Source organism: Gopherus flavomarginatus, chromosome 1 (genome assembly GCF_025201925.1).
Source record: "Gopherus flavomarginatus isolate rGopFla2 chromosome 1, rGopFla2.mat.asm, whole genome shotgun sequence".
In the NCBI taxonomy this organism is placed as follows: domain Eukaryota; kingdom Metazoa; phylum Chordata; order Testudines; family Testudinidae; genus Gopherus; species Gopherus flavomarginatus.
The window spans coordinates 30,238,101-30,264,955 of record NC_066617.1 but is presented as its reverse complement, the minus strand read 5'-3'; the positions used below and the strand labels follow the sequence as shown (position 1 = coordinate 30,264,955).

Here is a 26,855-nt window from a genome sequence, read left to right as displayed (position 1 = left end):
CTTCAGTTCCTTCACACTGAACACCAAGACTGTACTCCAGTGCAGAGGGGACAAAGGGTGGGTTGTGGAATACACATCTGCATTACAACTGGGAGAACCATAGATACAGTAAATAACAGTTTCTTCTTCTTTGAGTAGATGCATATAGCTGTGTATTCCACTTGGGTGAGTCAAAGCAGTATCCATTCCAGAAGGTGGGGTTCGGAGTCTACTAAACAAGAATTGCAGGACTGCCCTACCAAAACTTGCATCTACTCTGGAAGATGTGATAATGGCATCACGGTTCATAAATGTGCATAGGGATGACCATGGAGCAGTCCTGGGAAAGTCCAATATTGAGATGTCACAAAGGAATGCTACTGACATTGCTTGCACTCTCGCAGAATGAGCTCACACTCACTGAGGAGACATAGCTAAAGTTATTTCATATGCAGTCTTGATACAAGATGTTACCCATTTAGAGATAATCTGTGAAGGGACCACTTGACCTTTCATATAATCTGGAACAGCTACCGAACACTGCACTTCCTCCTCACTCAGCCAGAAAGTAGCTACGCCATGAGATGCAGGGAGCTCAGTGGGGGACGTAAGGTGCGACTAGGTTGGTTTGGAGAGGAAGGAGTATGGGGGGTTGAACTGACAACATAAGAAGATCAGAAAACCAATACTGCCTTGGCCACACTGGGGCAATGAGAATTAGCTTGCCCTAGTCCTCTTTCATCCTGAGGATGACTGGGATTGGAGGAAAAGTGTACAGGAGCCAACTGTCAGCTGAGCTGGAAAGTGCTGGACAGAGAGCCTGGACTGAGGCCTCCTGGAGAGCAGAACAGGTGACATTTCCTGTTGTCCCTCACAGCAAACATGTCGATTGTCAGAATGCCCCACACTGCAAAGATGACGTGGAGGATACTTGTCTTCAGGGACTACTTGTGACTCAAGTAAAAATTCCTGCTGAGATGGTCTGCAAGATGATTCTGGACACTGGGCAAGTGGTTGGCTATCAGAGCGACACTCTCATCAATGCAGAGCTGTCACAACCTGACTTCCTCTTGGCAGAGCATCCTGGAATATGCACCTTCTTGCCTGTTCATAGAATACATCATGGTATTGTCGATAAGTATGTGATCCATGAGCCCCTGATACAGTCCAGAAAAGCGTGACATGCACTGTAGATGGGCCGAAGTTCCAGAATGCTGATATATGGTGAGGACTCCTGCTCCAACCACAGATCTTGAACCAATCCATCAGGGAGGCATCGGTGACAACAGACCTGGTTGGTAAGGGCCAGACAAAGGGAATGCCCCAACAAATGTGCTCCAGAAGTGCCCACCACTGCAAGGAGTCCAGGAGTTAAGAATTGGATAGTCAACTGTCCTGAGCCACATCTGAAGGGGGTAAAGATGCAACTTTGCAACCTGGGCCACCTGCATCTACGAAAATGTGTGGCCCAAGAGCCTCAGGCACATCCAAACTCTCATGGAAGGCTGAGACTGCAGACTAAAGCAAAGATAGTGAATCACCTGAATGAAGTCATACAGCAAAAATACTCTCAAGGTGTTTAAGATGAGACGCAGATGGTTGAGCGAGTGCAGTGTAGCGCTGACATGAGAAAGGTCTTCCTCTTTGGATCTGTCTCTCATTAACCAGTCATTCAGATACGGGAAGATGTGGATTCCTTTCCTCTGGAGGGAGAGTCACCATTTAGTCAAAACCTGAGGAGCAGAGGAGAGGCCAAAGGGAAATGGTGCTTTGTTGCAACAAATCAAAAGAATTTTTTGTGGCCTGGCAAAATCGTAACCACGAAGGTCCAGAGCAGCAAACCAGTCGTTTTGAGACAGCACAGGGAGAATAATCGATGAAGTTCCAAATGGTCACTCTATGTATCAGACATATTTGTTGAGGTTGCAAAGGTTGAGACAGGGTCTTACCTCTCCCTTGGATTTGGGTACCAGAAAGTACTGGGAATAGAAACCCTGACCGTGGCATTCTGGAGGAAGCTCCTCCATCGTTCCCAAAGCCAGAAGAGAGTGAATCTGCTTGAGGAGCAGTATCTCATGAGAGGGGTCCCTCTATGACGGGGGATGGAAAGGCACTGCATGGTGCAGCCTGATTTGATGGTGCTTAAGACCTACCTGTCAGTGGTGATTGAGCCCCAAGCATTTTGAAAGCAAGCTAGCTTGTCCCCAAAGGGAGGAGACGGGGAGAAGGGAGCGACAACTGGAAACTGCTCCAGACTAAAAAGAGTGAAAGTTGGCACTTGGGGGCGGGTGGGAGGGGGGGCAGGGTAAGGCATGTCAACTGGCCAAACCCCAGACATGAATGCCTTCTTTCTCTGGGACCTATGCTCCTTTCTAGGGAAAGGAAAGGCTCCCCAAATGCGTACTACGGATGATACTTTTGCTGCTGCTGCCACCCATCGTAGTGGTGCCTCTGCACTGCCGGGATATACACCCCCATGGACGGTAGAATAGTTCTAGAGTCCTTGAATGAGTGCAGAATATTGGCTGTCAAAGGGCAAATCCTCTATGGTCTGCTGCACATCGGGAGCAATGCCCGAATTTTGCAGCCAGGATGTCCTTCTCATGGTCACTGCTGAGGCCATCACTTTGGCCAAAGTATCCATAATGTCCAGCACAGACTCCAATGAAGTCTTAGCCATCAAGCAGCCTTAGGTAATAAAAACCCAAAATTCTTCCCTTGAGGCTTTGGGCACTTGGTCTGTAAACTTAAGACACAGACATCCAGTTCACAAATCTTACTCAGACAGCAATATGCATCTGCAAAGAAAAGGAGGTTAAATCTTCCTACCCATCAGGTCCATCCATTTAATGTCCTCATCCTTGGAAGTGGACTTAAATCTGCCCTCCTGGGCTCTATTGTTCACATGGTTACAACCAGGGAATTTAGCACCCTATGCAAGTACAAACCCGAAATCCCTGCACTGGAACAAAGCAGCGTTTCTCCATGTGCTTCATAGAAGGTACTGAAACCAGCATGCTCCAGAGCAGAAGTTCTCAAAGTGGGCGGTGGAGCCCCGTGGGGTGCACAGAATGTATTCTGGGGTGTGGGAGAAAGCTTTAGGGGAAAAAAAAATCAAACAAAAAAACAAAGAACACCTTACTGCGCACATTTTACCCACAGCAATGAATAACTAGCAAAGCTAATTCCTCCAGACATATCAGGTCCTCAGATGGTGCTGTGCATTTGACTCTAGATGGCGCTGTGCATTTTGATGGATTTCTGTTAAGCTTGCATAGAATTATACAAAGTCACTGTTATCTGTACATTAACTAATTTGCTACGACACAGCGTTCACATTTAATTGTAAGCATGGAACACAATTGCGGTTTTGCTTTTGCTCCTTATTACAATGGATCATTGGCTCATTCGTGCAACAGAAAGAAAAAGAAACTCAAGTGAAAAACAAAGCAAAAACTGGTTCAAGTGAAGCACCCGGGCCACCATATATATTGATATACGTACTGGTGGTGGTGAGGGGGCATAAACTACTACAGACACAAAGAAGGGCAGCACAATCCAATAAGTTTGAGAACCACTGCTCCACAGAACCCTAGCAGGCTCTAGGAGTACATCATTAATAGGGAGGGCAACTCTCCAAGGAGCAGATAGCAGCAGAATATTCAACAACTTATGGGTATTCTCCTGAAGGAACTCTTGCTTCAATATGCGAGGAAGCAGCCACATGCCGCAAAAGGTCCTGGTATGCCTTGAAATCCTCTGGTACTGAAGGAGAGGAAGAGCCGGGAACCATGGAATTGTCTAGGGATAAAGATGAAGCCATTAACTGCCAGAGTTGGATCCTGATCCAGGACAGTCAGATCTGGATGGGACAACTCTGGAGACTCTGGAAGGGAAGGCTCACTGATGCCTGCTCCTGTGGCAGATCAACGGTGATCTCACTTTAGAGTTAGATGAGGAGGTGGACCTCTGCAACCAAGAAGCGTCCCACAGATTCCAGGGAGGCCACTGGTATGGCCACTGGTGGTCAGTAGGTGCCAGGCCTGGGGCCCCATCCTGACCACAAACCGCATACCAATCCTGGTAACCACAGCACTCCACCCCCAATGCTACTAAGGTAATGGAAAGAAGGAAGAAACCGACCTGGACACCCAGGAATGCCGGGCTTCCGGAGATTAAAGGTGGAGCCAGCCCAGAGGGGGCAAGCAACAAGTCTGACTCATTTATAGCCCAGAATGAAGAGAGAACTGATGCTGATGGTGGAAATGTTACAACCAGCATCAAATATGCCTCCACTGTGTTCTGAGCTGGAAGCACTGGCTGACCACAAAGTTGGCAGATGTACCAAGGTGACTGATGGTCCCAAAGTGGAGGGTGGTGAGTGCAGCACCAACAGGATGGGAGCTGAAGCAGTTTCCTGATGCCGAGTCTGGCACCAGCCCCACTTCCACCGATTGTAGAAGGGAAACACTGGGGTGCAGTGCTGATGGATCCAAAGGTTCAGCTGTCTGCTTAGCCAGGGGCTATAAACAATGCAAGCCCTGACAAAGGCCTGGAACAAGGGCAAACTCAGGACAGAAAACCAGAGGAGCAACTTGATAGGCCACCAGCGCAGAAACAGTCAGTGCCAGCATTGCCCTTGTCGGTACCAAACTCAACGGATGCCCTGTGGCCAGAGCGTAGTCAATGGTAAGGGGTTCTCTGACCTCCCTGCACTGTACCCGGGAGTGGTTGACGGAACCTGCTCCAATCTGCACATTGGCATTCACACTGTGCTAGTCTGTGCTCCTTCTGGAGGAGGCGGATGATCTTGAATGGCCTTGACTGGTTTTATTTGATCTTTTCGTTGGTGCACCTTAGGGGGAACAACTCTCCCATCTGCTCCAGACAGCACTCTCAGAACCCAAAGGCAACCTCCGATCCAATGCAGGCCTCAGAGCTGAAGCAAGTCACATGGCCTGTTCAAGCCGGTGCAGCTTTAGACTAAGATCCCTCACCACCTGAATCAGTATTGTTAACAATTTGCAAACAAACACTCCTTGACATGGACTTCGCCTAAGCACAGCAAGCACTGCGTGTGGGGACTGTTGACGGGAACTGCTTCCTCATATGACAGATAATGTTTAAAACCTGGTAAGGGCATCCCCAGGGAAATACTTCAACTAATGCTAACTAACAAGAAATGAAACTAACACTATACTAAGGATACTAATTAACTATATACAAACTAGAAAAAATCACTAAGAAATAGAGAGGTTGTGAACCACACAGAAATTTGACTCCAGCCACAGATGACAAGAAGGAACTGAGGGGGGTCATGGCAGCACTGACTTATATAGCCATGAGAGGGTTCACGAGCACCTGTCTTCTATGGGTACTGCTAGGCAAAATTACCCAGCTCCAGTGCACTGGGCACACAGACACCTAAGCAGGATACACAGCTGCATCTACCAAAAAAGAACCCTCTTGATGCAACAAGACGTGGATAATGTTGCACACAATATAAGCACTGTGCTATGGTTACTGTAAAGGATTCAGTACATTAAAGAACTACCTTGTAAGTTCCCATTAAATCGTCTTCATTTTCACAACCTTCAGCTCTAACAAAATGTTCAACCGTCTGCCATTCTTTGTTGTGTCCTTTGTGAAAGCATAAACGTGTGCCTGACATTTGAAAAGAAAAGGTCAATAAGTTTCTGTCAAAAGAAGCAGCTGTTATTTAAAAAAGGATCCTACAATGAATGCTATTTTACCTTTTAAAAAACAGTGCCAAACAGTTGAGGGCCAAGAATGGCACCATCCTAGATCGTCGTCGTCTGAAAGCGATGACATGCAGAAAATACCAGACTCTGATTCACTACTTGCCTATTCAGAAAACAAAAATATATAAAATGATTTAACACATATCTTTAGGGCTAATTCTGAATATATTTATGCATGTGCTTAACTTTTACACATTGACTTCAAGCTGAGGATTGTAAAACGAGGATTCCTTGGAAATAGGGATACAAAGGCTCAAGGAAAGGGGAGGAAATCTGAACTGGTGCTCAGTTTCATGCTTGACTATTTGAGGAACAGAACCATCATCTTTCTGGCCAAAGTCTAGACACCATTTTTTTCAGAACCCTTCAACTCCATTCCTCAGTCAGCTACAGGGAACACTTCTGCAAAACCCAATGCATCGCATCACCCCACAATGTAGCTAAATGTTGTCAGTCTCCAGGGCGTCATACTCTTTCCACTAAAGCCAATGAGAGTTTTGACACTGAGTTTAGTGGGAACAGGATCAGACCCAAAGACCAACAGACAGGAGTTAAAGCTAAAAAACACACATGGCAATCTATGTTCTCTGTAGAGTCGTGCAGCAACCTCTCAAGGCCGTGCAGGCAGGCGGAGAGAGGCACCTCTCCCTTGGCCCTGCCAGAGCAGCTGGGGAGAGGAGCCCTGCCACCAGCCCAGGCCTGCCGGAGCTACTGGGGAGATGAGCCCCTCCCCCAGCCCAGTTCTACCAGAACTGCCGCAGTCGGGGAGAGGCGCCTCTCACCCGGCCCCAAGCTGCTGTGGTGACAGAAGGCGGGGAGGGGGATGGTGGGAGGAGGTGAGAGGAAATCGTCTCTCCCCACGGCAGCCCCGGGGCAGCCTGCACCCCAAACTCCTCATTCCCGGCCCCATCCCAGAGCCCGCACCCCCCACACCTCAACCCTCTGCCCTAGCCCTGAGCCCCCTCCTACACCCCAATCCCCTCATGCCACCCCAGAGCTGTACCACCAACAAGAGCCCTCACCCCCCCCCGCACCCCAACCCTCTGCCCCAGCCTGGAGCCCCTTCCCACACTCCAAACCCACCTATGACCATACTGGTGCACATAAAATTCTTTCTGCACATGGACGTAAAAAATTAGAGGGAACGTTAATGGCAATGTAGAGCATAATCTTGAGGCTGGTCCTTTGTTCATATCTTTAAAGGTCTGAGGCATCGCCCCTTTCACAATATCAACACGTGCAGGTTCAAAATACAATAATTAAATGACAAGAACTTGTTATTTCCTCCTCTGCATTTCCTACTCTGTGTTTTAGATTGTAATCTCTTTGGGTAACAGACTTATCTTTGTGTCGTGTACAGCCACAATGTTAGTGCTAAAAAAATGATAATGGGGAATCTAGCTTACAATCAGGGCTTTGGAGCCGTGCTCCGGCTCCGCTCCAGGCAAAAACCTGCAGCTCCACTGCTCCGGAGCTGCTCTGTGCTCCAGCTCTGGGCTCCGCTCCAAAGCCCTGCTTACAATAGGAAGGATTTTAGGCATGTATACATTTTTATTCTAGTACTTTCTTCTGTTTCTAAAAACTTTTGCCTGCCTGTCCTGATTCTTCACATACTTTAACAAGCATTTCGGGACAACTCACCCTTTCATGTCTGACTGGTGTTTCATCTAAGTGATGCTTAGAGAAGCTGGGATCACTCTTTGAGGATCCTGGTGGAGGACGTGCATAGGAATGTAAACTTTTGCTTGTTGCTATTATATGAACAGGAGATGATCTACAATGAAAAATTATTTTTTATTACAATAAAACTTGATATTTTGGCATCATAAGATTATGCTAATATTACTCTATATAGATTTTTTTTACAATTCTTTTTCATATATACATTTCAATCCAAAAGACAATACTCTTTGTCTACAACCAAACTTTGGGCATAAACATCTTGCCTGTGTTCATATTTTACACACAGACAGCCACATACACACACAGCTTTCCCTTACACACAGTTGAATTTATCATTAAATCATAACATCCAAAATAGGCAGACATTTAGCACATTGTGTAGGAGCAATTTAATACCCATGTTTAGTGATTTAACTTGGGTTCTTAAGTTTCTATATATGTAGTCACTAGGCAACCTCTACTCCATAAGTCACTTCATTTACCATACCCCATGGAAGTCTTCACGCTTTCATCACACAATTATTTTCAGTTTTTCTCCTGTAATTATGACTTTGGTCCATACCTTTCCTTAGCATCTCAGCCAATTTCTAATACAACCAGGTATGCATGGAAATAACAATGCAGGAAGTTTTTTAAAAATGACAAGATCATTCCTTACCCAAATGAGAAGTTGATCTAAAAATACAATATATTGTCATACTTCTGCTGCTGCTGCTGCTTCATTCCCACACTCATATGTGGAAGGACTGGCACTGCATAGACCGGAGAGCCACATGAAACAAGCCAACACCCCAGATTCCAACTAAACCTGCAGAGCAGCTTTCAATCTAAGCACCCTTTGCCACAAGTCTGGTTGGCTCTCATGCTATGCTTCCACTGCTTGTGACACAAGGTATGTCTACAGTGCAACTGGGAGGTACGATTGCAGCACCTGTAGACATACTCAAGCATGCTTTGATCTAGCTAGATCAATGCTAGTTTGGGTATGTCTACACATGCTGCAATCACACCTCCCGATTGCAATGCAGAAATACCTATAGTCTCTCATACAGCACCACAGCAGGATGAGTATATTCTGATCTCTTTGTGGTGAGAGACTGCCTAGCACTGTTCTACTTCATCCCACAAAGGCAATTATGAAGCTGCTGCAACAGGCACTAAAAGGATTCCCATGCTGTATTCTGGGAAAGGAATGTGGCTATCATGCAGGAATGGGAAGATCAAAAATAGGGTTAAAATAGGGAATGCTCAGAGCTTCAGTTGGGACATAGAGCCCTCTGAGGAACAAAGGAAATGTTTTAACAACATAAACAATATTGCATATTTTGGAACTAAAAGAACCAAAATTAATGCCTGTACCTGTTATAAAAAGAACACTGCATGAGAGGACTCTGTGGACTAGTGGCTATGTTTGCCAGTTCTGTCAACCAGTTCACCCCATTTTCACAAGAATAAGCATTTTCTGAATTGTTATTCGAGGTATGCTGGTTCCATGAAGGCCCTGAATATTCTTGATGTGAAATATCTGTACCAAGCTGAAAGAGCGCAGTTGGGGTAGAATCAGTCTGAACAGCCTGTAGTTCAGGAAGATCATCTACAAACAAGTACAAAAGAAATCATGTTTTTTCCCATGGCTGAATTTTACTTAACAATTGTGGATAAAAGAATCTGTGGTGAACAAAAGGAGAAGGGACACAGTAACTTAAAAAAAACTTCTAAATAGCAATTATCTGTGCTTCTCAAATCCTTTTCTCATCTATATTACTTATATAGGGCTGCAGATGTGACACTATAGAATGGGTTTCTAAACTCCTATTTTTACTTTTAGGTAACAATTTTAATAAAAAAATAAACTGAACATATCCTTTCAAAGATCAAGTTTCATGAACACAAATAAATACATACAAAAGGGGTTCTGATAGCAGATGCAGTATTTTTTAGATTTAATTAGAACAACGTGTGTGTGAGGGGGAAATAGCATCAGTTTCAGCCTGATGAATCAGTAAATTAAGCTACTCTGTCTTTACACTACACCACTTAAAATGTTCAATGAATATCAAGCACTACAATCTAACTGCTTTAACAGGAAAGCTTCTACAAAACTATAAACATCCAGGGCTATTTCTGACAAAGTTTCACAGCTAATCTGGAGAGAGATATCTCAGAAGCCATGAATGCAGCAATTATTTATACATATGAACAGCAGCCTTCACATTTTACATTTTAAACATTCTTGCAAAATCAGACTCCCCCATTTGTTATTTAAGTTCTTACTGCCGTCAATATACACTCTACTCCTGTCATTTAATAACACTATTGTACTTCATGCACTGAACTACTGTGTAACTTTATATAACGTGAATATTTTATTAATTACACATTATTCAATTATTTATATACTGCTTTTCTTGAACATGATAGCAATGAAGCTGGATGTTCCTCTAGACCAGAATCTGCATTTGGACTTGGACCTAAGAGACAAGATGTGAAGCTTTGTCTGTGTACTTCTACCCCAACAAAAAGAACTTCACTGGAAGTTGTGAGCAGAAACTTACAGCCCTGAGTTAAGAAAGCAAGTTTCTGTCAACATCTGCTTGTATGTGAATGGGGCAGGAGCTGGGGATAGGCTAAACAGGGAAACCATTGTGCCTTAGGACTGTAAGATGGCATGATACATCAACTATCGTACCATGCATATTTCCTGCAATAATAAAAAACAAAAGTAAATCTAGAAAGAGGAAAATTCTGTCTGATTCTGCAGTTACTCCATGTGTGTAACTTGCATGGACTTCAACAGGAATTTCACACATGGAGCAACTACAGAATTGAGCCCTTTATGTAACTTTTAGAAAGCTATTAAATTCTTTACCAAGCTCCATGTGCTCATCACAGGATGCATATCCAGGAGAAGATGGCAGGTTCTCATTACATTTCAGTAACTCCAATGACTCAGTCATTCCTGAAGTTCTCTTGTCCACTACAAACAGGAGTTTCTGTACGGCATTAGGCATTTGATTAGTCTTCACTTCCCACACCATGTTAGGATGCTTCAAATTTTCTGACTTTGAAAAGACACAAAATTACACACACACAAAAATTATGAAATATTAGGTATGTTATGTGGCTCCATATACAAATTGTAGCCTTATCACCAAGCCCTCCCTTATCCAAAATCTTATCTACTTCTTTTATCTAACTTCTTGTATTATCAAAACGCTAAGTTGTACTGGAGAACAAAAAGACAATTTTAGTAAGTTTCATTACACATTTTAATTACATTGACAGCTTGCTTTCTTCATTTCCTAAAACCTTGGTGCTGTAACATTTAACATAAAAGGAATACTACTAAATGTTAGTACCAACTGTGAGAGGAGCAGGTGGTTATTCTGCACAACTGCTGTTTCCTAAAGATTAGAAACCTTTCTTTTTTAGTTCTAATAATTTGGTTTATTTGCTGGTCTAAAGGTAAAGATGGACTAAAGCCACTGTAACATGATTCGTGACTACTTTCAAAAAGTATCACTGAAAAGGTAATCATGGGTGTTTTATAACAGGGCAGAATACAAAGAGATGGATAGCTGACAAAATTCCAAGACACAAGACAACTAAATGTGCACCCCATATGCACTATAATTATTTGAAGAATAATCTATTAAGAAGTGAGACTATCTTCCCTCTGCTCTATGTATATAGAAAACTGCCATCTGAAAATGGTTAGGCAGGTTGTGGTTGAGATTACCACAACTCACTGGCTATAAACTGTGCACGCAGCAAGTCTGTGCTAAAATAGCCTATTTTTGTTACTGTACCTCCCTATGAACTTGTTTCATCCACCTCACACCCTATCTTTTAGATTGTATACTCTTTGGGCTGACTGTTATTTACTATGTACAGTGACTAGCACAATGGGGCCCTGACCTGGCAGAGGTCGCTACATGCTACCACAATATAAATAATAAAACCTGACAATAATAATAGGGAAGATTTTCAAAGGCATACAGGACAGTTAAGCCTAACTCTCCCATTTGTGCCTTTGAAAATCAACCACAACCACACTACAAATAGACTTCTGCTACCACAATTAAATTATTTGACACTATTGCACACTTGTCTTATTTTCATTTATTGCCAGTTTTGGCATGTCTACTAAGTCATTAATGTTTTCTTTAGTGAGGAAACACGATGGCAGAGGCACTTTGGGGGCCATGAGTATCCTTTACCATTTATTATTATTTATATTACTGTAGAATCTGTGTCCTTTCAAGCTGAGGTGAGCTAAACAGGACTTCTAATTGCCTCACATATACATTCAACAAGAAGGATGGCAAAATAATGCCCCGTGGTATTCTGCATAAGAGGGATTTCAGAAGCAGAAAAACAATTGCCAATAACTACCCACAGGAGGCTTTCATTAAGGCCTGATCCAGCTATCATTGGAGTCAGTGGGAGTCTTGTCGTTTATTTCAATCAGAGTTGTACAATACTATTAAAAAGTTGCACAGCCACATGAACAACACTATCCACCCTTACTAGAAATCACATCCTTGTCAGCAATACTTTGTGGTCAACAGCATCAATCTAGTTATGTCTAGTATTAAGCAATAATTTGACTGAAGTCACCTAATCAATATTTTGCCATCATCTTGCTCCCCACTCCAAATTTGTTCAGCTATGCATTCAGATTTTTCAAGTCAGTTATAATCTAATTACTCAACTCAGACTTGTGTAGCTGAAAGTAGAATTTGTTCTAACAGAGCTTTGAGTGTTCTCCAGGGGACTACACAGTGAAATGGAGAAAGTGACTTATGTGCATAAACATCATTATCTAAGTGCTACATGCATCATGTCATTTTTATTTTACCATCCCTATTTCCTTCCTTCATTCTATATTCTTTCTGGCTTTTCTCCCCCCATCCTCCATTTGGGTCTGGCCCTTCACGGGGAGGTGAGGAAGGGATCACGACAAGGGATCACGACAAATCAGAGCACTCTCTGTTCTTCCAGCTGTTCTCTCTTCTTTTCTGTTTATGACCTTCTTTTCCTCCCTTCCACCTAGTTTTGCTGTCCCTTGTGTTCTCTCTGCTTCCTCCTTCTCTTCTTCCATGGATTTGTTTTTTTCTCCTTGATTTTTCTGTCCCTGCCAAAATGGCTGAGTTATTTGCTCCATAGGGAAGATATTTCTTTAAAACAAATGCTAAGTTCATAATAAAATTTACCTAATAAAAGTCAAAGTCTATGATGAATACAACCCGTACAAGGTGCATGAGGAATACATTTTCCAGTCAGCAAATGAGTTAATGTTTCCAGCTCTCAATAATTTTACCCAGACAAAAATCTCTCTGTATGCAAAAGTCTAGAAATGCCTTCGACAAATAAGAAAGAAAAAAAAAGGGTCCAAGTTCATTTTGCAATATTTTATCCTGGTAGATTAAAGTCCGATTTGGGCATCATATGCTTTTTTCTCTCCCCTAGGATGTTACTGTCATGGAATAAACAGTAATTAGCCTGAGAGTACAAATGGTTTTCTTTTTAATTCAGTTTCATGCTCAAAAACATTTGTGATAAACATATTTGCTAGAAGTACAAAATTGTAGCACAACATTTTAATAACATTTTATTTCCTTTGGTCAACAAAGACAAATGTGAATGACTGTATAAACACAACTTTTAAAAATTAGTTGAGTTGTTCATGTTTAAGAAATTGACAATAATTAATAATGAGTTTATTTATTGGGTTATATACCTTCTATTAAAATAGATAAGTATCTCTATGCAAAAAAATGGGGTTCAGTGAGACTTCTTGCAAAGGGTGAGCAACATCTACCAAAGCCACACTGAGCTGGGATGTTTGGGTGAAACTATATCCTGTGGTTTTCCTTTTGGCATTATTTTTCCTCAATCAACTGCCAAAGTCTCAGAAAGTCCAGTAAGACAATATATTATGCCGTATACAGAGTATTTTAGAATTAGACATACTGAACTCCAATGGCTTTATCCAATTCTACAAGCTGTCTTTTATCCTCTGAGGAGGGTCAAAGTGCTAGTCTACTCAAACCATTTAAATGCCACACATAGGATCCTCTTACCTGTTTGAATTGGATTACAGCATAATTATCTCCAAATGAAAGTTGCATGTACATGCTTAGACATTTTATTTAACCCCAAATTACTCCTGGATCATGCAGTTCATAGGCCAGATTTTAAGGGGCATTGGAAATCTTTAGGAAGTTGGACAGGAAAGGGGAGCATGTCTACCTACTGCAAGAAATTAAAAATACTACAAGCTTCTGGGACTGGGACATTGTTTTCATTTTGACTTTTGCATGGTGAACTACCACACTTTAGAAGATATATTAGATAAGTGACTAGGTGTGAATTAGTTGCATAAATTTTAAGGCCAGAAGGGACCATTAATTCATCTTGTCTGACCTCTTGTATATCACAGGCACTAAATTTCATCCTGCTATCCCTGCATTGAGCTCAATGACTTGTGTTTGATTAAGCATATTTTTAGACTTGAAAGTATTCAATTTTTATCAGTAAATGTTGATTTGACCATACACAAACTGACTAGAAAATATTTCCAACTATAATAATCAAAATTTACACGCAGGCAAAGTAAGAAAAATGCTGCCTGAGAACCTAAAGTTTTATTTAAGAATATTTACTTTGCATATGTTGACATCTGATATTGATAACTCATGTTATAATAGTTATAAAACTTTTACTTTTGGAATCAATCCACCCTGGATAATAGCCCATCATGGCCTGGTTCAGTGGACATATGAAGGGAACAGTTAGAAATAAAAAAGCAATAGATAGCAAATGTAGAGAGGGAGACACAGATAGCAAATTGCATATTTTAGAAGTTATGGAGTGTGTAATGTTGATAAGGAAAGCTAAAGACAGAATTCCATGGCCGGCAGGACTAAGTACAAGAAAGAGTTTAAGTATACCAGGAACAAAGGAAACCGCAGCAATGGTATGAGCTCATTACTAAACTGAGATGGTAGAAGTGTTCATAATGATGCAAAAAAAGGCAGAAGTGTACAATAAATATTTCTGTTCTATATTTGGAAAGAAGGATGGTAGTGATCCATATCACATAAGGAAGATGAAGTACTTTTCAGCATATTTTAACTGAGGAGGATGTTCAATAACGTCTAGTGTCCAGATGGATTGATTTAAAATCAAAATGATTTAAATCACTGAATTTAATCATAATTTAAATCACCAAGCAGAAAACCTTGAGTTAAATAGTTGATTTTAATCTTGTTCTGCAATTGTACTTTTTAGTTATTTTCCTAAAGAAAGGTTAATTTTTCTTGGTTGGTAACCATTAAAACATGTTGATTTGCACCTAAATACACACTAAATTTCATGCTTTTTTTTGCTAACCAGGAGAATAAAAACTATATCTAAATTAGAGATTAATTTGAGCAATTTACTTAATTTACTTTTATTCAGATTCTTAATTTTTTAAGTTAGAAAACAGTGAATGATGTATCCTAGCTGATTAATTTTTTGTGATTTGTGTCACGCTCTATCTGCATGGGAATTAAAACAATTAGATGCACAGAAACGTTTAAGTTAAATAAAAGTACATTTGCTCTACTGATACATAAAAGTTTATTTAAAAATTATGAAAACATGTTTTACATATAAAACTAACTCATTTATTAAACAACAGAAATATCTGTAGTTAGTGAATTGAACCGATTGTTTCTGGTCACCATGTTCTTCAAGATTTTAGAACTGGTAGCTCATTCTCTCAGACCTTGTTTTTATTCACAGATGGAAGAGGAAAACAAGCTTTGAATTGGCTTCTGAACTTTGAATTAACTAGTCATTGACCAGTGGTTCTCAACCAGAGGTAAACTACCTCTGGGGGTATGCAGAGGTCTTCCAGGGATACCTCAACTCATCTAGATATTTGACTAGTTTTACACTAGTGCAATTTATGTAGCCTGTTGAAGTCAGTACAAACTAAAATTTCATACGACTTGTTTATACTTCTCTATATACTATACACTCAAATCTAAGTACACTATTTATATTCTAATAAATTTTATAATTATACAGTAAAAGTGAGAAATACGCATTTTTTCTGTAGTTTGCTGTGATACTTTTGTATGTTTATGCCTGATTTTGTATGCAAATAGTTTTAAAGTGCAGTGAAACTTAGGGGTATGCAAGACAAATCTGATTACTGAAAAGGGTAGTCTGGAAAGATTGAGAGACACTGACCTAAACTACTTGAATAAACTAAAACAAAAATAATCTCTCTGCACTGTCAGAAGAGACTACTGTCAAAAGCTAGTTTAACACTCTATACCTGTATTTAATTCAAATTTAAAAAATCAAAAATTGTTTTTCCCCCAAGAAATCATTGAGTATCATCCACCCAAAGTTGTCCTGTGCATTTATGGCTTTTCAGCCAGCTAATAAATTTTTAAGACCCCCCAATTTCCATTCACATTCTTCTGTCTAAATTTTGCTCATAACTCACCTCAGCCCACACAGGCCCAGAAGCAGGCCATCTCTCCCAGGGCCGCTAGATGGCACCGCGGCCTCACACGTTCCCATTCTCCAGATTATCTCTGAATTTTTGATGAGCTGACCTAGCCCCCGTTTCAATTAGATTAGATAAAGAGGCGGGAGGGTCTGCTCTATGGAAACTACTGGTTGGGACTTTCCTCTCTTTGCCGCTAATACATGTAATTAGATCATGGTCACTAGGCAACCATCAACTTCCAGAGGAGGATTTGGGTTATTTTTATTTATACTGCAGCAGCCCTTGCAGCCGCCACTGTCCAAACACAAGCAGCAGACAGATCTGCCCCTGAGTCACAAGACAAGGAAGCCTGGACGTAGGCTGCGAACCACAAGCCCAGTGGCCAGGCTGAGAGAAGCCGACGCCGGTAAGGCTGTCCCCGCAGTGACTGACCAAGGCCCGGCTTGTTAGCCATAGGCGGCAGGGAGGAAACGGCTCCGCAGCTGCCAGGCCCCCACCCCCCTCCCGTCATGTGATCAGCGCCTGGAAGCTGCCCTTGTTTATAAACTTTCCCCAGCACGGCGCATGCGCGCAAGGCCCATTCATTCACACTGCGTAACAAGCCTGGTGGGGGATGGGGAGAGTGGGGTCGCCCGGCGCCCCCCCTCCGGCGGCTGCTGATCCGCACTAGGGCTCCCCGGGGGCCCTCTGCCCGTCTGGCGGATTTGATCGCGTTCGGTTCAGGCAGCGCCCCCCCCCCCCCCCGGTGCAGGGGCCACACAGCGCAGCACCGGCGCTGCTCCGCGGCTCCGGCGGGGGCTGGCGCAGACAGCCGGACGCCGAACTTGCGCAGGACTTCGGCGGCGCCCAGCTCCGCTCCCCATGGGGTGGCCACTGCGCTCGGAGGCCCCTGCACGGCAGCGCCGGCGGGCGGGGGGGCGCTCAGGGTCCCGCCGGCCCCCGTGACAGACACATCGATTCGGAATTTGGGTCGCGCTGAGGCGAGTCCCGGCCCTGGGTAGGAGCTCGCGAATCGGGACCCCGCGGCTGGGTGAGGAAAGGAGCCCGAGGCCGGGAGCCGAGCCAAGCGCCTCCCCCACCAGCGGCCCCTGCTCTCCTGCCCCAGCCCAGCCGCCCTCGCCCGTCCCGGCTCCTTCTTGCCTCAGCCGAAAACTTTTCAGCACTTACCAAACCCGTCGCCATTTCGAGATTCCCCGCAGATTCCCCCTCCGGTGGCTCCCCGCTTCCATGAAACTCCGCCCCCCCCCCGATGGGACTCGTCCTCAGTGGCTAGAGCAGACACGATTCAAGGCACGGCCCCTTGCTATTGGCCTTCTGACCTGCCCGTCAGGATTACACCCTATAGGGCGGGCGTGTTTTGACTTTCCTGCTCGGACGATTGCACAGAGCGGAACGTCAATCACACTAAAGAGCAGTTTCCGATTGGTCAGTGGCGATGTCCCTGCATTCTGGGAAATGTAGTTTCTTTTTCCATCGTGGGCTGCTAAACGGGGAGCAGATGGACAACAAGCCCCAAAATGCGCCGCGAAGCGCTCAACTGATAGTAAACAAGAGTCATAGGGACACGTGTATTATCTTCCCCTCTGGTTAACTTTACCCAGGCGACTTAGCGGCTGGCTCAAGCCTAGGCAGAGAAAGGCTAAGCGAAGTTTATTCAGTCCAGTGGGCACTTAGGTCTAGTGCAGCCGGCCAGAGTGCTACTCAGGCCTGGTCCACACTACAGCGTTAAATCGATTTAAACAGCGTTAAATCGATTTAACGCTGTACCCGTCCACACTACAAGGCACTTAAAATCGATTTTAAGGGGTCTTAAAATCGATTTCTGTACTGCTCAACGAGAGGAGTAACCCTAAAATCGATATTACTATATTGATTTAGGGTTAGTGTGGACGGAAATCGAAGTTATTGGTCCCATTCTTTTACTGAGCTACCCAGAGTGCACTGCTCCGGAAATCGATGGTAGCCTGGGACCATGGACGCACACCACCGAAGTAATGTGCCCTAGTGTGGACACGTAAAATCGATTTTATAAAACCTGTTTTATAAAATTGATTTTATTAATTTCGATTTTACTCTGTAGTGTGGACGTGGCCTCACTGCCTCCCAGGCTGCGGGGAGAGCAGGTTCCTGGGAGGCAGGCATATGCTGTCTTTTCTTATGGTGCCAAATGGGATGGGACAGCCCTTGGTGAAAAAGTTGAACACTGAGGCTCTAAACCCTCTCTCGGATATCAAAGAGAGGAGAGAACTAACTGCCACTGGAGTCGGAATCCACAAAGGGACTGTGGCATTGCAACATGTTGTGTAACTTAGATGTGTAAAACACAAAAGTCACAGGAACACCACTGCAATCCCCAAAGCCTGAATTAGGCATCTAGGTTCCTTGTGCAATATAGGAGGAAAAATAGATGCCCAGCATCTAAGAGCCATTTTAAGCTAGCCACTGGGAGATGCACATGAGAGCATTGTGTTCTAAGTCCTAGTCCTCTCATAAGGACAGGTGCCTATGTCCAGGCTACAGGAGGCACCTAGATCTGCTTAATGAGCCACAAATGGGAACCCAGTGCCTGAACTCAGGTAGGTTAGGCATCTAAGGTGTTTCTTGCAAAAGTGATCTAGGTGGCTGCCTTGGCTATACACAAAATGGAAAAGGAGATGGTGGCTGCTCCCAGGGCCATCCCTAGCTATTCTGGGGCCCTACACAGTGCCCCCTGTGGGGGGACAGCTTGGGAGGAAGGGGGAAACTGCCCCCCAGCACTCAACGGAGGTGCAGCTGGGGTTGGGGCCAGGCCCCTGCACTTTCTGCCACGGGTGAGTGCAGGCCCAGCCCTGCTGCAGTCTTCAGGGGAGTGGGGGGCGGAGCAGGGGTGGGAAGAGGGGCTGGGGTGGAGTGGGGGCTGGAGCAACATGCAGCTGTATAGTGTACCAGAGAATTTGGTGCCCCAAAGTTCCTGGTGCCCTGTGCAGCTGCATACTTTGTGTATGGTTAAGGACAGCCCTGGATGCCTCCGACTAGAGAGTATTTGCGTAGGATGTGGTTCAATTTTCCCCCTCAGGCAGAGGGAGAGAGAGAATTTGAACAGAGGTCTTCCCACCTTTTTGAGAGTGATCTAGCCACTGAGCTATGGGATATTCTTATGTGGGTCTCTCTCAATCTCTCCTCTTAAAGCTGTTCCACTTTGGATAACTAATGAAAGAGTGATTGGTGCATGGGTCTCCCACGGCCCAGATGGCTGCCCTAAGCACTGCACTGCAGAATCATTCTCTCACCCACTTATTAAGTATTTATCCACATTTTCAGAAGCTGCCTACCAGGTTAGGCCCTGCATGCAACTTAGATATTGATCCACTTATCTTTCATTAGTTAGTGGATCACTCTCAGGCTTAGGCCAGATCTACAGTACAGACCTATATTGGTATAACTACATGTTATGAAAAATGTGAAAAATCGACACCCTTCAAGTTTCAGAGGAGTAGCCATGTTAATCTGGATCTGTAAAAGCAGCAAAGAATCCTGTGGCACCTTATAGACTAACAGACGTTTTGGAGCATGAGCTTTTGTGGGTGAATACCCACTTCGTCACATGCCTCTGACGAAGTGGGTATTCACCCACGAAAGCTCATGCTCCAAAATGTCTGTTAGTTTATAACGTGCCACAGGATTCTTTGCTGCATCCACACCCTTGAGCAACATAGTTATGTCGACATAACACACACACCCTACCCCCCCGTCCCGTGTAGACAGCACTATGTCAATGGGAGAGCTTCTTCTGTTGACATAATCCACCTCCCCAAGAGGCAGTAGCTAACTATGCCAACAGAAAAATCTTCACTCAAGCAGTAAAATGGCACAGCTGCTCCGCTGTTGCATTGTACATGAAGAGAAGCCCTTGGGTGGGAGGTAGGCATCCAGTTGGTTACAGGAATGCAACGCTATGTGCCCACAAAGCAGAAATGTAGGTGCCTAGGGAACTTGTACCCTGAAAACTTAGGTGCCAAGTGAGTTTAGGCACCTACATGGTTGAGTGGGAGTTTTGTCCTACTGCAGTGCCAACAAACCTTGAGACTCAGACTCCTAAATCTGGGGTTAAGGTGCTTAAATACTTTTTTGGCTTTGGGCCTATAAGTAGGCAGGCCACTCATGCATTTTTAATCAGACCTGCCTTTGTAATGTTTGTCCCTAGCCAGTACTGAGACAAAACAGGGTGTGGTTTTGTCTGGTGTCAGAAGAGGGATGCCATAATGGAGAGTGCACCACTCTACTCCTGTAGCCATGATCTTGTGCATACTGTGCATGTGAGGTCATGCCAGCAGGGACTGGGCAGAGTGCTGTTCAAAATGGCACCCTCATTTTGACCTCAGATGCATTGTGTGTGCAAGATCATGCCCCAGTAGGGGCAGGCCCACGCTATTTCCGGAATGTTCGGTATCCTGGAAATGTACTAGTGGGCACCCTATCTATAAGCCCAGGAAATCAGCCATAAAAAGTGATAGGCCTAGTGGCAGGGCTTTAGATGAATCCCAATGAGCACATTGCAGGAGTCTCAGTTCAGGACAGCACAGAGCCACTGAATGCTAGTATTTAACTATCTTCTCCATAATCTGTATCATTTCAGAACTCAAGGTGATCAGCAGCACCTATGCACACTTCCTTAATCTTACTGAATTTTAAAAAGCTTACCCTTTGCTTCTGTGGATTTAGTTACTTCAAATCATGTTTGCTGTCACCATCTTCTGTTCACAAAACTAATTCTCTGGTAAGGTTCAGCTTCTTTTGCACATTTTGTAATAGCCTGCACTGGGGATTGGGCTTTGTCCTGTCTTGGAGTGAACAGCTGCTCTTCCCCTTCTTTCGCAACAGGAGCTCTTTCACTACCAAGCTGGTGTGCACTGAGTCATAGCATACGACTGGAAGTGATGATTTTGCTCTTGCTCGGTTTCTGACTTTAATAATACTTTGTACTTTCCTACCACCTTTCAACTTAAAATCTCAAAATGATTTACCAGCTTTAATTAATGTTCAAAAAACTCCTGTAAAGAACATATTATCCCCATTTCACAGCTGTGGAAACTGAGGCATAAAGAGGTTAAGTGAATTGCCAAAGGTCAAACAGTGAGTCAGTGGCAGCACTAACACTAGACCACAACGCTCCTGACTCCCAGTCCAGTGTTTTAATTATCAGACGACAATCTGGTTGCATTTAAAGTGGCAGTGGTAATTGAGGCTCAAAATGTAGTCTGGGGGAAAACACAAAAAATCCCTTTCTAGGTTCCTATGCAGTGCCCATCTATATCAGAGGGCCTCACATATATTACTGAGCTTATCCTCACTATACACTCCTGTTTGACTAGGAAGCTTCCCTATTTACTGGCAGAGAATTGAGGCATAGAGATTAAGTGAGTTGCCTATGGTCACCCAGGAAATCTGTGGCACAAGTGGGAACAGAACCCAGATTTCCTGAGGTCAAGTGATGTTTCCTATCTACCAGATCACCTTAAAAATTTTAATACTAACAGAAATGTTTTGACAATTTAAAAATAACCATCAGTACTTAATAAAGATATGAAAACTTCAGTAACAAATAGCTCAGAGATTGTGGGGGGGTGGATTGAAATCAGAAAAAAAAATTCCTTCTTTTCCATTCCCAACCCACTCTCATCTCAGCTAACCAATCAGATACAGCGATTCGCCTTACAGTTTGTTACAATTTGGTAACCTACTATCTGAACGAAACTAATAAGGGAATGCACACAAATAAATATAAAGAAAAAAAAACCTATATTCACTCTAAGACAGGAATCTCTCAGGCATAGCCTATGATGCGTTATCTTAACATGTGCGAACAAAGTGCTGTGTGAGAAAATGAGCAAGAACTAGTTCTTTTTATTTATTTATTAAGTTTATTGCCGTTACAAGAAAAATGGTTCCACTTCTTAGTAATGGCCACTAGAAAAGAGTAGTATTTTCTGGCTGTTAATAAATGAATACATAATGTAGTGCAATTCATATGAACAAACTTTCACAGGGACTACAATATAATTTACTAAGCATCAAGGTACACATTATCCCAGTTTTACTTACTGAGCATCAAGACACAGGACTGCAGGAAACAGATGCCTGATTTTATTGTAATTGTTAAGCAACGAAATCTTGATATTTGTCATTTCTGGGAAGTGATAGCTTGTCCATTAGTAAGATAAAGTGGATTATTTCAATCCAGATGTATTTATTTGAAAGTATTTCACTTTCAGGAACATGCAATATCTTCTGGGGGTGAGAATCGGTAATTATAAAAGTCTTTATAGGAGTTCATCAGACTAATATGACAAAACCAATGGAGTACAAAAGCTGATGTCTTACAACAGGGATCGGCAACCTTTGGCATGTGGCCTGCCAGGGTAAGCCCCCTGGCGGGCCGGGACAATTTGTTTACCTGCTGCATCTGCAGGTTCGGCCAAATGCGGCTCCCACTGGCCACGGTTCGCCACTCCAAGCCAATGGGGCTGCGGGAAGTGGTAACCAGCACATCCCTCTGCCCGCGCCGCTTCCTGCAGCCCCCATTGGCCTGGAGCAGCGAACCGCAACCAGTGGGAGCCACGGTCGGCCGAACCTGCGGACACGGCAGGTAAACAAGCCAGCCCAGCCCTCCAGGGGGCTTATTCTGGCGGGCCGCGGACCTAAGATTGCCAATCCCTGTCTAAGAATTCAATTAAAAATACTTGTGCTTAACTATATACCAAAATAATTAACCTTTTGCAGGCATTTCCTCAGTTTGAAAAGCTGACATTATTAAAAAGAATACATGTATAATCAAAGTAAATGTTGAGACTCAACTCCAAAGATACTGAACAATGAAATATAATATTAAATGTCTAATATTACAATAGGCAAGCTCAGAGATCTTTTTTCCTCAATATTCTGAATATTAAGAGTTTAAATTTTTTCTTAAATATTTATACACTTTTGCATAGGAAAGATTTTATAGAAGCATTACTTTAGAAAATATTTCCACTTTGTTGATAAATTAAATATTCTTACATGAATTTTTGAATTCCTGTAAGTGCTGAAAGAGTAGACACTATCAGTACACATTAATTGTGTGTTTTGGACTGTTCTAAAGGAACCATTTAAAAAAACAGAGACGTTAAAGATGCCTTTCAGATTAAGATTCTTATTACCAGCACACATTATTACATTTCTATTTTCAATTGGAGCAAAGGGAGAAAATCCATTCAAAATCCCACATCGCAATTGACATGCTCATCAGCAAATATTTCTAATGCGTACCTCTCTTGCTTGTAATGTCAACCAAAATTTTATGAAGAGCTGAGCAACTAAGTGCAAGCTGCTTAATACTTGGTCAATGGACCACTTTAAGATATTTTATGTCAGCTGGCTAAGGAGTGAAATGATGATGGTTTTCACAAATCCTGGCTTGTCTCAATATATAATTTTGCATTGTGCCCTTTTGGAAGTAGCTGGTAATTCATGTTGCTAGAACAAACAAGAGCATTTTCTTTAAGAAACTGGTCCTTCATTTGTCAATTCCATCAGGTCCTTTTTTTTTTGGACCGGAAAGTATTAGACAAAATCATCATGTATGAGGGAAGACCATCTGTTGAAAAAAGTTTAGATCTGCTGCCCTTTCAAAGACTTCTATAGTATTCCAAAGAGAAAACTGTTCCCCCTCTCCTGGAATTTGCCCTACACAGTTTTGTATCAATTCTAATATTCCCTTTATTATTAGAGTCTAGACACTCAGCCAGTTTTTTAAAATTTAGAATAACTTAAATGCAACTTATTTCTCAGTCATAAACTCTCTACAATACTGATGCTTCAGGCTTTTTTCCTTTGTAGGTATTCATTTACTGACTGCAGCCTTACACTGCAGTAGTCATTTCCTCCTAATTTCCTAGCCCAAAAAAGCATTTTTCAACAGAGAATTCAGTGTCTAAACGCACTAGAGTGACCACCTGGAAGACTGAAGTTCACTATGCCTAGAGGAGGTACAGCACAGGCTCTTGCCCTATTAGATATAAAATATAATTTAACTAATAGATATCTATTTAACTGCAGTCTTACTTTTGAGAGGTCAAGGACAAAGTTTCTGAAGTCTAATGCTGCTTCGTGTTCACACAGCCAGGCTCATCAGGGCTTTCCTTGCCACAGTTTCAGATTCCTCCTTTGTAGTCTAACTTGTCCACGCACATTCCTGAACAATTGTCTGGTACACCATTTAGGGAAAGGGTCATATTCTGTTTCATTTCCCCCCCATAGCTAAGTGGTGAAATTATGGTCCGCTAGCAAGGGGATGTTAAATCTCTACCTTCTCTCTGACTTTTGTTCATGCTCTGTATAGGTGCATGCTCTAAAGGGAAAGGCCACCAGGAAAGAATTTCTGTGTGAGGGACAGAAAGGATATGGAAAAAATATCATGGAGTTTTCACTAAATTTTCATTCCCACAAGTAGATGAATTTAACAACCCCACCAAACAGAACAAATTCATGCTTTTCTTCTCTGCTCTCCCACTCCATTACTTGTCTAATTAGGTTGTAAGCTCTTTGGGAAGGGACCTGTTTCTTATGGGTCTGTAGCTCCCAGGTTACTTTGGGCATAGTACAAATAATAATAGTGGTCTTGATTGCCATCTATCTCCAGATCCATGTTGGCAGAAGCCCTTTAGATGCAGATTTCTCCATTCTGCGTGTGCACCCTCTCCTCCACTCCTCCAGATGCTGCAGAGGGCTCTGTAAGGTCAGCACTAAGGTAGGGGGTGACGAGTGGCAAGGAGGCGGTTGCGGGACACATGTTCCTCCCTCTATCCCTGTGGAGACACTTCAGAAAAGACAATACATCCTAATGCTTAATCATCTTTTCCATGGAGCTCATCCCTATCCCCTTTTATTGCACTTTCTATCCAACGATAAAAGTGCTTTCCCCAAAATCTTACAGGGATTCCGTGAAGATTCAAAGTTCTTTACAGACGTTAAGTTTAAAAGTGCTGATTAAATTCTAAATTTATACAGCAATATGATCCATTGGAACACTCCTGCACAGGTCAAAACTAGTGAATATGACCGCAAGACTTGGGCCTTGCATATCACACTCCACAAAATGTATAACAGATTGACAGAGAGAATATGTGCATATTCCATGAGTCTAATCCTCAGATTTAAATCTTATTAAAATGAATATTTGAACTGATTTGACAACCTGAGCAATAAACTCATATATGAGCTTTCTATATTCAAACTTATTTATTTTCTTTTGTATATTGTAAATCTTTAGTAGAAGAGAGAATGAGTAAAAGGCCAGATGTTCCATCCAGTAGAGGGCAGTGGTTCACAAACAAACTATATAAAAGATTACATTAATGAAACTTGAAATAACATTGCTTAGGTTACAAAGGTAAGCACTCAATAGTTAGGAAATGCCAGAATTAAGGTTAACTGTGCATAATGATTTATATTAAAACTACATCAAATGTTATTAATGTTTAGTGAGACGCACCCAACTGAGCTAAAACCCCATTATTTTAAATTGAAAAATTCATGAGCCAACAAATAAAATCCCAGAGATTTTTTCCCATTTACAGAAGCATTACAACAACCTGCTGCAACACAGACCCTGACCTTGGGCCTCATTAAACCTAAAATTTTGTGTTTATCTTATAATTATCACACCTCTTGCATTTGACATTTAGCTGCAGTTTATAACTGGGTAAGGAGGGTTTTGCGGGGTGGGGGGGGAAGGGAAAGGACCATGGGTTTGCAGTAAAATGGTTAAAAGTAGCCATCACCAGACCATGTCCTGGCATTTGATCTGTACTGAGTGAAGAGTCCAGAGTTGCTGTATACACATCCTGTTTGTGTACAAGTTATTTTCTCTTTTATTTGTTCCCAATACATGAAGAACTGAGCAAGAGGCTCAATGTTTGTAAAGTTCTTCGGACGTTTAAAGCACTACAAAATGTTAAAAATTATGAATGTGTTAATAAGTGGCTATAAATAATTCACATAACTATTTATAAAAATGAACACTGTATATATATATATATATATATATACATATAAAAGGGTTGTTTATTGTAAGGAAACTTTAAATATAACAAATAATATTGAAAATATTGTTACTAGCATTTATGGCCTTGATTGGAATTCATCATCAGAAAAGTAATCATTAGCATTTTTCTGAATAACATTAAGCTAGTGCAAAAAATAAGTAACTTTTATAGATTAAGCATATAGAATCACATAAAGATTTTGGTTACCTGATGTTTCCTTCTAGTATAACAAACTTCACTTTTTTCAATAAATCAAAAGTACAAAAGCAATCATATGTGCAACTATTCATATCAGGAGGCCGTGTAAAAAAATTGTTGACACTTGTAAATTCTGCTGAGACTGTTTTTGTTAACAATGTTCATTTATAATTTATATCATATTATACGATATAAATTACATGTTAGTAATAGAATTGTATAATCATAGTTTCATATTCAAGTATGATTGTATAAATTGTCAGAACAGATCACTATAACTACAGGATATATAATTATACCAAGTGACAAACACAAATACATTGCATTAGAAAAGTCATTGTCTAAGAAGAAAAGTAAGGTGTAACTTTTCATTTTTTAAAACAGGGATCAAGCAACCTTGTTGAAACTCTTCTGGTTCTGTCTTGATAGAACTACTGCAACTTGTCCTTATGTGAACTATCTTTCCACCTGGAGCAATAAACATGTCAGTATATAATGTGAGAATTGGACTGTGTCTGATACTTCCAGTTATAGACTTTTACTAGTGAGAAATAAACCCTTTTTTCTTATTTTAAGTAAGATAATACTTTCTCCTTCGTCACAGAGCAAAACTTTACCCCATCCTTCGACTGATGTAATGACAGTCTTTTATGA

General features: G+C 42.3%; 1 protein-coding gene and 1 long non-coding RNA gene across 3 annotated transcripts in view; one reads left to right on the top strand and one right to left on the bottom strand.

Moving 5' to 3' along the window:
• The window catches only part of HBP1 (HMG-box transcription factor 1), a 34,947-nt gene extending 17,744 nt beyond the window's left edge, over positions 1 to 17,203 (bottom strand). The window contains exons 1-6 of one of the 2 annotated variants that reach the window (XM_050925759.1): positions 17,107 to 17,203; positions 10,294 to 10,486; positions 8,784 to 9,018; positions 7,383 to 7,515; positions 5,733 to 5,844; positions 5,534 to 5,643 (exon numbers count right to left, since the gene is read on the bottom strand). In XM_050925759.1, coding sequence (XP_050781716.1) covers positions 5,534 to 5,643; positions 5,733 to 5,844; positions 7,383 to 7,515; positions 8,784 to 9,018; positions 10,294 to 10,486; positions 17,107 to 17,121 — 798 coding nt within the window. In that variant the 5' untranslated portion in view covers positions 17,122 to 17,203. Of the gene's footprint in view, positions 1 to 5,533; positions 5,644 to 5,732; positions 5,845 to 7,382; positions 7,516 to 8,783; positions 9,019 to 10,293; positions 10,487 to 15,933; positions 16,046 to 17,106 lie in introns of those variants that run through there. The other variant, XM_050925769.1, reaches the window with a different exon arrangement.
• On the top strand, positions 16,744 to 26,705 carry LOC127035936 (uncharacterized). Its single transcript, XR_007769965.1, has 4 exons — positions 16,744 to 16,936; positions 20,555 to 20,695; positions 24,599 to 24,706; positions 26,586 to 26,705. It is a non-coding gene; the product is annotated as an uncharacterized LOC127035936 (long non-coding RNA).
• Positions 26,706 to 26,855: the final 150 nt, after the last annotated feature.